Below are 12,414 nucleotides of genomic sequence, written 5' to 3' on the forward strand. Positions count from 1 at the left end.
CTTCAAGAACTACCTTACTAAGATAAAATACCATTTTATCGTCTTGTATAAAAAATAAGTGTTAGTTTACAATCATTGACAATGTCTAAAAAACACAATTAAAATTAATAGAATATCCCAGCAACAGCTTGCGGTAATCACTTGTATCCATAGAGAAAGCCTAATATCTAACTTTTCACCACAATTTCTTTTGACAGAGAAAATAATCAAAGGCCAAAATTATATCCTTCGCAAATTTTGAAGGATAATTAGTGGATAAGTGAAAAGTTTGTTAAGTTTTTCTACTAATTCAAAATTTCTACTAATAATTTTGACGTTATGAATCCTTACATTGAAATTAACGGAACAAACTTCTACGCCAATTGACACCAGTAATTGCGAGGTTCTGAACGAAGCTTTAAGCTTCGGAATATCAAAAATACGTAGTAGTTATTTCTGTTATTACATTGTCTATAATAATTAATATTCTTACGTGACGATTGACTTGTTCTTCCTGCAGGCCTCCTGTAGCTTCTTCAATTCGGATACGTGTTTTTCGTACTCGCCAGGGTCGTGAGTTTTCGGATACTTGAACGCGCAGCAGTGGTACGGATACGTCAACCATGCTTCCTTGATATACTATAAATAAGAGAAAAAATATAATTTTATTAATTTAGTTTAAGGGGCGCGCAAACCAGAGCGGTGGCGTTGCGGACAGTATTGGTACATGTAACCCTTGTTTATATATTCTTAAAGTTGGTCAACCGACTAGACAAAATGTGCTGCCAACTGGAGGACAAATCGTGAACGTTATTTTCCTCAGAGTAATGTAATAATATAGCCCGGGTTTCTGCATCTTTAATAGGGATCAGCTGATTAAGAAATTTAGAAACGAAACTTTTATTTTATTGTAGATTGTAGATTATTTTTGCCTGTTAATTTTAAAAATTATAAACTGTATTAACAAAGAAATTATTATTTCGATATGTTAAAAGTTAAAAATTATTTATATCACAATTACGCAAACTCAGGGATCGGAAGAGGTGGACCAATTGCATGGGCCCCCTCGAAGAGGCGGTACGGGAGAACATTTTCTAAAATAACTTAAGTGTATGGGGTTAAGTTGGTAATATATTCTATGTTTTTATGTTATAAATCATAACTGAGTAAGAATACCATGCTAACTAAGTGAAATTAGCCAAGAAAGAAAAGAATTGGCTATAACTATAACTCTATATCTAACTGTAATATCGACGAAAAGCTTAAAAATGGCGATTTTTATGAAGTCATGCCAACTATGGTCAAAAATTATAGGCTCTAGAAAAAATCAGAAAACACAAACTCATTAGGTATGTGATTATCTACAACTTTTTGTCTAAAATAGTTTATAATGGAATTAGGGACAAGTTTTAAAATAGCCAAAATTTGTTTTTTTTCGAAATATCTAGTAAGCGATAAACTTTTTCAAAAAACCGAAAGGCGCATATTTATGACCCCACAAAACTGCAATTTTTTCCCCATTAACCGACTCTCTATCTCCAGTAGTTTCCGAGATGCCCATAGAGAACATCGTAGGAAACTCACCCTGTATAGTATTTTGAAACTGTTGTTATTATTTGACTAGTTTAATTTGATTAATAAAGCTAGATTAATTTAATTTCAAATAAATTTGATCAGATTTTTTTTTCGTATATTCTGCTACCAGAAAACCAAGATTATATGATAACGCACTTTTCAACGAAGTTGAAGGAAGATATAGTGTATCTATTACAATACTTAATAGAACTACTACAATTATTACAAGAAAAACAAAAAGAAGAAATACCCAAATACCCCTTCACCTACTACTCAACTACAAAATAAACGAATATAATCTCTTAAAAACACTACACACTGAACAAATTATCAAACTTACTAATTTATCAAACAAAAAAGAAAAAATAACAAAATTATCCTTCACCTACTACTTAACGACAAAATAAACTATAAAAACACTACTAAACTATTTTTGGTAGACTACACTAACATGCTACACTAAACACTATAATTAAACTTAATAAATTAATCTAATTTTACACTACACCTTCAAAGAAAAAAGAAATATGAACATTTTCTAAAACTAGAAGAAACAGAACTTCCATACGTGCAACCAGGATAAAGCTCCGCGCGCACTGCATCGGATCGGACCGACCAGCAAAAGCGACTGCGACTGTATTCTTTTTGATCACCTTATATAAACTAGAATAGAAATTCAACTGAAAATAGTGAGAAAACAGGATAATATTCAAATACACAAAATAATACTTGAGTTTGAGATAGTTTTATACATTTGTTACCTCCCATTTGAAAAAGGTTTTGCTCAACATAATTTTGAAATATATTGAAGTCTATACCGGGTGTATCACAAAAGTGGCTCACCCTCATAACTTTTTTATTTTTTCAGATAAAAAATCAAGATTTGGTATGTTGGTATATGACATAAATTAGGATTGGTTGACGTATTCAATTGATTTCGGTCACTTCCTGTTTCACCGGAAATAACTACAACTTTTGATTTTTAAATGGCACCCTCGGTATTTTTTTACTTTATTCGATTGAAAATGACACTCTAAATCGAATGATATATTATGTGTCAACTTTTGACATTTTCGCATATGGTTTATTTGAAATTGTAATATGCGGTTCATAATGACAGTTTGACTCGAAATATCCAAATTATTGGTACCAAATTATTTGTAAAAAAATGCTTTTTCCAAATATGCTAATGAGCCCCCTTCGTTCCATTTGAAAAAATTGAAATATGATTGGACCGACACGAAAGACATTAGACGATCAAATCTATTTTTCCAAGGTTTCTTGATTAGAAATTAGTGTTTTTTAACACAGCCATGACACTCTACATTAAAAGAATGTCATTTTCTATTGAATAAAGTAAAAAAATACCGAGGGTGCCATCATCATTGTTATCGTTTCCGGTGAAACAGGAAGTGACCGAAAACATATGAATACATCAATCAATTCTAATTTATGTCATATACTGACATACCAAATCTCGTGTTTTTATCTGAAAAAATAAAAAAGTTATAAGGGTGAGCCATTTTTGAGATGCACCCGGTAGAAAATACTTAAATTGAAACGGCATCAACTGTCAAACAAATAAACAAATGGGATCAACTGTCAAATTAATCAGTTTCATTAATAAATAATTATTTTAATTAATATAAAAAGAATTATTGAGGAAGAAAACAAAGTATATTAAAAAGACTTTTAGACGTTTTATCAATGAATGACACATAATCCATTCATAAAATTTAATATTCTCGAGTTAAATATCTGTGAAAGTTAAAATTTTATACCGACAGAGAGTCAGGGCCTAAATCGATAGATCATCCGAGATTTATTACCCTGGAATTAAAATTGACGGCTGAACGTTAATTTTTATATTATTTTTAACGCTTTCGTCAAGGCAATTTTAATTTTTTGTCGTCACTAACGTTCATTAATAACTTTAAGGAAGATTATTGATGATGAAAACTTATTAAAAAGTAACTGGGTAGAGGTAAACTGAAGTTAAGCTCAGATATCGAAATGAAATTTTAGTTAGTAGCATTAGTTGTATCTTTGTGAATCTTGTTATTACCGTTGAGTATTTTACTCTACATAAAAATAAAATCATAAAAATTAGAAGATTTAGAAAAATCTTTGAGTAGGTAGGTAACCTTAATAATATTTTGGAGATATAAGAATTCCCCATTGAACACCGGAATAATATATTAAGTGTTCCATTTAAAATAAAGCAGTAACTTGCTTTTAAAAGTGACTAATGTTCCATATTAATTTTGCCTCACCCTGTATAACTTCTCGGGTCAAATTTTAATTTAGTTTAACATACAATGGTTACTGTAATTAAATATCAGGCTATACAAGGTCAACTCAAATTTAGGTAACTGTAATTGAAATCTAAAAGTTACTATTCATTTTCACAAAATGTGAAATATGTCAAATATTGTCGTATGAGAGGCGCCACCCTGTATAAACGCTCAATCTGTAGATATTAGTTTAGTGTTAATAATCTGGCTGATGATGCTAACATGGTTAACGTAACGCGTATTGTGGTAAATTAGTGTTTTACCCAAGTAGCAAAAAGAAATTCTAAAAGGATTGAATTATTTTATAACAGTCGCATAGCGTTGTCTTAAGGACTGCTTGAGTTTATTAAGCGTTTGGTTTCGACCATTCTCTTTTTTTAATAAAAGTTGTCATATTAAACTATTTTTTAGTGGTTTTTACAACGTATCCTGTAACGCATTAAACGATAATTTCTTTTAGTATGATATAACACTTAATAAAACAATGCTATATGATAACAAACATATTATTTTATTAGACTCTTATACCCACCATGTAAGAGTTCTATAATATTCATATAACTAGTAGTCACAAGATCATTGTAGTCACATCAGTTACTTAAACTTGTCTTATTAAAGTTGTATTACGTTGTATGATAGAATGTTTTATTGTGTTAAACTACTTTGCTGTATACAACACTAGTTATATAGCCTTATATGATAAAATTGTGATTAACAAAATAAATTCGCTGTAATATCTGCACTATAAAACTGGTAATGTATAATATAACCTCATTTTAAATTAAACGGTATACCTAGTTATTTATTTTGAAATGATAATAAACGTATTATTTATTTTGTTATTGTTGTTGTTGCAAAAGTAATATCTACGTACGAGTATAATCAATCACAGCTATTATGAATTCTGGACAATGTTGGAAAAAAGTTAACAAACGCAGTGGTAGTTATAAAGAGCATGTAAGAAAAAACTCTTTGAAATTACGGCAAATAATCCCGAGAATTCCCTGGGTTCCCAAAAGCCAAAATCTCTCGGGTTGTCTGGCTTCTTCAAAGCATTGTTGCCATGTTGATGTAAAATTTTTACTGTAGTAATGTTTGTATTGTTTTATTGTTGTTTTTCCAAGTCCTTAGGTTGCCGCTCACTCGTCGCGCATGCATGAAATGCATTGCGTGCATGAATCCATGAAAATCTGATCATGTTTGTTAGTTTAAATACTAATCAAATGAGATTTGGCAACATCTATTTGTCACAAATCTCAATATGTCAAAAATAGTTCTATAGTGCCTGGAAATTCTGCGTAATGATAGATATTTATCCTATACCGTTTTATTTTACAACAAAGACTTATTTAAGGCATTCATTTATAATAAAATGGTTGCATTATAATTCGCCATATTTAAGGAAGAATTTTTGTGTGAATGTGAATGTTTTATGGCCGCCATTATATGAAGCAAAATTAAAAACATCAAAATAAATTGTAAAATGTTATTTTTGAGAACTATTTTGTGATATGATTCCCACATACACTAATAAACTGTTTAATTAAATTAAAAAGAAGAATTTTTGAAAATTTGATTTTATTTTATTGTTTAAATTTATACGTAAACCTTAATCGAAATTAAAGCGCTTTAATTTTTTCCAAATACATACCTATAATCTACCAGTAAAATTTTCGGGGCAACAAAAATTGTCCCTACTTTTCAAACCCTATTAATGATTTGTTATATTACATATTTGTTGTACCTTCTGGCTCTACCCGCCATTTTCACCGTCGAGTAAAGTCTCCTTTTTAACAATCCACATCCTCTAGATTCATTTTACGACACGCTTAAAATATAATTTGCTCCTAATATTCTTCGGTAAAAAATAAAATACTCTTTTACCTCGCTAAATGATCAATTGTTTTTATTGTTCTGTTTCTTAGATGTGACCACGTAATACACAATAAAACTAGTTTTATAATAGTTATATAACGCTGTGTAAAATAGTTGCATAAGAGTTGTATACCCTTTTTATAGAACTTCTATACTACTAAACGGTTGCATAAAAATGGGCCTTTTTTGGTTGTAAAGCTATCATATTACGGTCTTATAGCACGTTATACGAATTGAGGTATCCTATAAAAATGATCATATAGCTGTTTATACAGCCTTTATAAAATAAAATTTGCTACTTGAGTATTTTGTAATTTTTGCAAACATTTAAAAATATAACTTTTATTGCAAAAATATCGATATAAGATCAATAAAAGATTATGTATGCATCAAATTTTTAGATAGATCCCTATTTAAAATGACATAGATTCTCAAAAGCACTTGAGTTTCTCTGCAAAAGATCTTTGTTGAATTTCATTCAGTTTGAGGAACATTAAATCTCTTTTTATCTACATCATTTCTCGGAAACTGTATTCTAAAGTAGCAAATTCCATCTTAGGAAAGTGAAATAGCTCGTTATATATGGATTACACCGAAGTGTCCCCCTTTTCTTGTTATCATTCTGGTTCCTTTTTCTAATAGGATTTATATACAGGGTGTCATCAATTCGAGGGTGACTATTGGGATCTCGGATAACATAAGTACGTTAGACGTTTATGCAGAACCGGTCATAGAATTTTTTTAAAAAAATGGATTTTTGCGTAAAGGAACCCGCTCCATCTGTCTAAATTATTTTCAACATTACAGTGGTAGTGTTGCCGCTTCATACTAGAAGTACTAGCATCTTTGTTATTTTAAATGGAACATACGGTATATTATTACCTTTTTTGAACATCAAATATCATATAACATCATATATCATAATTTTTCCATTATACTAACCTATACCTATCTGTAATAGTTTTCGAGATAAAAAATAAAACGTGTGTAAAATGCATAAAAAATATCCAAAACACAATGAAATATAACGACTCTATTTCTTGTTTAGAAATCAAATAAAATAGAACTTATATTGAAAGAACGATCCTGTAAATTATATACTAAGCAAACAATCATATTGCTTTCAGAGACACCATATTTCTTCTCTTGTTTTTCATCACTATAAATTATTATACGTTCTGTTTACTAGTTTTTCCATCTCTATCTGTCTTTGTAAATTTATTGCTTTTGTTGCGAAGGGAACAAATAAAGTTTCATTCAAGTAGTTGCCATTGCTTTATAGCCCAAACACTTTAATTTTTTATGATTTAATTACAAATGTATAGTTTTCAAATTTTCCCTATACTTGTAGGATAAGACGGTATTACTTGCCAAATTTTATAGTTCTAGGTTTTCGTACATTTTTAACTTCTTGCCATTTAATGCGGGGCACTTAGAAAAAAAATAACATAAAGCTGCGATTAGTCTTAATTGATAGTTTTAAGGGTCCTGTTGAACATACTAAAAGTCCCCATGCCTCCCATAAGGGGAACATTGTCAAAATGGCACCACCATCTTGGATTTTTGGCATTTTTTCCCAAATTTGCCATTTATTCAAAAACTTTTAATTTTTAAAGAAAATATGTTGGAAGATAAATGAAAGACCGATAAAATTTCTATAATTAGAGGAACCTTCGAGGTTCCTAGGTAGCACTGCTTTATAGATAGAGCTAGTGAGCCTTACAAATGCAATATTTAAACTATGTTTTTAAGAGTTTTAGAGCTACTCGTATTTTATTTGAAAGTTAGTAATTGTCGATTTTCTGGGTATTATACAGGGCGAGTCTTGAATAAGTGCAAACATTTTCAGGGCTGGTAGATCTCGATAAAAGAAACATATTTTCTCTTCACCATTTTTCAAGTAACTCCAAAATAACCGAGTTATTTAATTTAAAAATTTCCAAAAAAAGAAATTTTGCTTAAATTTTGAGAACCACTGGAGCTTTTCGGGTTTTTCTGTCTGGTAAATTTAATCTACGACCTATGTTTATTGATTTATTGATTTATTGATTTATTGATTTATTGATTTATTGATTTATTGATTTATTGATTTATTGATTTATTGATTTATTGATTTATTGATTTATTGATTTATTGATTTATTGATTTATTGATTTATTGATTTATTGATTTATTGATTTATTGATTTATTGATTTATTGATTTATTGATTTATTGATTTATTGATTTATTGATTTATTGATTTATTGATTTATTGATTTATTGATTTATTGATTTATTGATTTATTGATTTATTGATTTATTGATTTATTGATTTATTGATTTATTGATTTATTGATTTATTGATTTATTGATTTATTGATTTATTGATTTATTGATTTATTGATTTATTGATTTATTGATTTATTGATTTATTGATTTATTGATTTATTGATTTATTGATTTATTGATTTATTGATTTATTGATTTATTGATTTATTGATTTATTGATTTATTGATTTATTGATTTATTGATTTATTGATTTATTGATTTATTGATTTATTGATTTATTGATTTATTGATTTATTGATTTATTGATTTATTGATTTATTGATTTATTGATTTATTGATTTATTGATTTATTGATTTATTGATTTATTGATTTATTGACTATTCAAGTTATTTTAGTTTAAATTTTTTAAAATTTGTAGTAAATCGATAATGTCAGTGGTACTTCAAGACATGTATCTTGACAAGGGTAGTACTTAGGAAGGTTAGAGGTATCTCTATTTATAGTATTTTTATCGGTATTAAAATTTTCCCTCTTCATAATTTTTCTACAAATAAGTAGTTTTTGAGTAAAGATCAGATTAAGAAAAAAATGTCAAAAATCCAAGATGGCGGCGTCATTTTGACAGTGTTCCCCTAGTGGGAGATATGGGGACTTTTAGTATGTTCAATCGGACTATAAAAGCTATCGATTAAGACTAGTCCCGGCATTATGTTATTTTGTTCCCAATAAAATCATAAGTGCCCCGAATTAATTTACGAAAAGCTACAGGTTTTTTTATTTCTCTGTTTTCTTGTATTTCCCACAAGAATAATAAAATTTATGAAAATTAACAATACAATGTTAAATAATACATTTTAAGTTTTTTTATGCATTTTAACAAGGCAGCTAAAATACGACGTCAAAAAAGAAAGAATAAACAGAACTAGAGAAAAATTAATATTCTTTTTAAAAAAGGCATTTTGCATAGTTATTCTCTAAAACGTTCTTTTATCTTGTATTGTTCTTTTTCCAGAGGATAATGACGAAGCTAGTTCTCTTCTAGATAAAAAATATACACTAAATTAGCAAATCTTTTTTATGTTTATGTTTATAAGATCATTATCTCCCTTGACTTTAGAAAAATAATTATTTTTTTAAAGTTTCCTTAAATTCTGCTTTAATTAAACAAGCCCTTTGTTCGAGTGCACTCAATTCAATAAAATTAATCATCCTTTTTGATTTATTTTAGTAAGATTTATCGGTTTTTTACGCGTCAATACATCGCAAACAGCCGAAATAAAAATTACATGAATAAACACCGCACAAAGTATTCTTTTAAATATATTGAACTGCATGTTTAATCTCCTATAAAATGTATTTATTCGTTTTAAAAGCGGATTTTTGTATAAATCTCGCTTTTCAGAGCGGACACGTATTGCAACACGGGCGGGATTTTTGAATTATTCATTGAAACCGTTTACGATTTTTTGGCCGAGTTTTTTTTGTGCCAGGCATCTGGAATAATCGCAATAACTAACAGATGCTTTTTTGATTTATATTATATTTATATGTCACCAGCTGACTGAAATATTATAATTCGACTCGAATACAGGGTGCCTAAGCCAGGAACAACTTCAAATGATATAGCCAAACATACAGATAGTATTATACAGGGTGAGTTTCCTACGATGTTCTCTATGGGTATCTCGGAAAGTACTGCAGATATAGAGTCGGTTAAATGGGGAAAAAATTGCAGTTTTGTGGGGTCATAAATATTTATAATTAGCTTTTCAGATTTTTGAAAAACTTCATCGCTTACTAGATATTATTTAAAAAAAAATTGCCTATTTTAAAAATTGCCTCTAATTCCATTATAATCTATTTTAGACAAAACGTTTTTAGATAAAAGTTGTAGATAATCACAACCCTAATGAGTTTGTGTTGTGCAGCGGCACAGTCAGCGTACGCCAGCGATAGTGAATATTTTAATATACAAGACCACAAATATTAAAATAATATTGATTATTAAAACATACTCCGTGTATTAACAGTATTTTTATGTATTGGATAGTAAATAATGTATTGTAATAAACCGCTTAAATTCTGCCAAAATTTTGGTGTAACAGTGACAGGAAAAACATCAAAAGAAAAAAAAGACCAGTAAAAAAAATATAAAACAGTTTTTTTCTGTTCTTACTCTCTTTGATGTCTGTTTTACTGTTTCTTTTGCTGTTTTCTTTTCTGTTTTTGCTGTCATCACCTGTATAAATCAAGAGTGAAACAAGAGTGACAGAAAAAACTGAAAAAAATTGTGTGTGCACTGTGTGTGCATACTTGAAGTGAAACTTTTTACCAACAGCTACGAAATTGGAGGATTTGAAGGATATGTTTGAAAATGGGTAGTTTGAAATATAGAAAAAGTAATAAATTGAAAAAAAATATTCTTTTACGCGTAAAAAATACCGTATAATCGAAAAAAAAACCGGCTTCAGTGATGGCTATGAAATGAAGAGCTGTCATTTTATATGTAAATTACCGTGTACCAGCGACTTCGTTCGCGTCGAATTAATCATTTGTAATGGTGATGATAAAGCAAAGCAAGAATTTCCATTAACATACAAACTGGATAAAATTTTCTCACATTTATGTCAGCATGAGAAAAAACAATATGCCGATATTATTATATAACTTGGTAATATTTGAGAGGTTTCATCTCGTTGGAATTTGACTTTCGAAAAATCCGTTTGCCAAAAATAAGCTTTTTACGTCAAGCAGTTTAAGCAGAACCGTGGTTAAGAAATTACCCAACTTTTTGGAACACCCTGTATGATTTTTTAAAAAATTTCAAAATATGTAAAAAAAACCAAATAAATTATGCTTGTCGAAGCGTTTTCCCGAAAGACTAACCGTTTTTTAAATAACAAATATTGTAATATTTGAGGAGCGTTTTCACCCTCTTGGAATTTGAGATTCGAGAAACCCCTCCTTATCGAACGGTCAAGCAGTTTAAGCAGAATCGTGATTACTCAATGGTCATATTTTATGAAACACCCTGTATAAATTTATAAAAAATCTTAAAATATGTAAAACAACAAAATAAAATATACGTGTTTAAGAGTTTTTTCCGAAAAATTTTTAAATAAAAAATATTTTAATATTTGAGGGATAGTTTCACCCTTAGAATTCGAGTTTCGAAAAATCCCTTCTTATCGAACCTCTACACCCTAAAGTCAATCTGTTTTATAAAAATCAGCTTTTTACGTCAAGCGCTTTAAGCAGGATCGTGATTAATCAATGACCAGATTTTTCGAAACACCCTGTATACATTTTTAAAAAATCTTAAAATATGTAAAAAAACAAAATAAAACATACGTGTTTAAGCGTTTTTTCGGAAACTTGACCGTTTTTTTAATAAAAAATATTATAATATTTGAGGGGTGGTTTCACCCTCTTGGAAGTGGAATTTCGAAAAATCCCTTCTTATCGAACCTCTACACCCTAGAATCAACCTGTATGCCAAAATTGAGCTTCTTACGTTGAGTGGTTTGAGCAGGATCGTGATTAATCAGTATGTCAGTCACTTAAGGATTTTATATATTGGTATAGATTTATATGGAAAATGCCATTGATCGTCACTTTTCCCAGCCAATTGGACTGAATGCTATGTGACAAATTCTGTGAGACTAGGATTTCACCTTTTCGATAAGTTATAAGTTATAAGATATCCGAGATACGAGGGAAGTCCAAAAATGCATCAATTTTATATTCGCCCTGTATTTCAGGAACTAGGGGGGCTAGCACAAATCTGTGTGTTACAAAGCATCTTCAGTTTTATAGAAAAGTGGCACATTATGTGAAAACAATATTTTAAAAAGTTTTTACAAAATCTAACAAGCATCTTACAAAATTAAATCTACTCTGTAGTGAATTATATTACACTAATTATATTATATAACAAAACTTATTTGTACTATTCTAAGGCCTAAAATAGCATCCAGAGTATCCAGAGTACACAATAACGTTCCTAGAATGAATCCGGATATAACTTTAAATGGACTGCGTTAGCATTAGCTAACTTTTAACACTCGGCTACATGGGAGGATGTAACTGAACGCCAAAATTAGGTTTGTTTTGTTTTTGAACGAGTTTGGATAGAGTTTATAAAAGACGTGGTGAGAATGTAACATGGTTTGAGACCAATCTGATGAGCAAAGTTTTACAAAACTATGAATATTGTTCTTAGAAACAATCCTTTAGTGGCAATACAGTATGAATCATAACTTAGTTACAATTAAATCAAAATAAATCAATTTAAATTAACAATATTTTTATTATAATTTAATTTTTTAAGCTAGCTAGAAAATGAGCGAGAACTAACCTCTGTAAAACAGTTTCGGATACTAGTTTTTATCAAAGCCCCGAGACTGGAGTTATAATCAA

General features: G+C 29.3%; 1 protein-coding gene across 1 annotated transcript in view; it reads right to left on the reverse strand.

The window, feature by feature from the left end:
- LOC115884651 (lutropin-choriogonadotropic hormone receptor-like) overlaps positions 1–12,414 on the reverse strand; it is a 124,857-nt gene that overhangs the window by 49,368 nt on the left and 63,075 nt on the right. Inside the window, exon 8 of the mRNA XM_030903307.1 lies at positions 473–618. Within this exon, the coding sequence (XP_030759167.1) occupies positions 473–618 (146 nt within the window). The remainder of the gene's footprint in view (positions 1–472; positions 619–12,414) is intronic.

Source organism: Sitophilus oryzae, unplaced genomic scaffold (genome assembly GCF_002938485.1).
Source record: "Sitophilus oryzae breed Bouriz unplaced genomic scaffold, Soryzae_2.0 scaffold_306_pilon_pilon, whole genome shotgun sequence".
NCBI lineage: Eukaryota > Metazoa > Arthropoda > Insecta > Coleoptera > Curculionidae > Sitophilus > Sitophilus oryzae.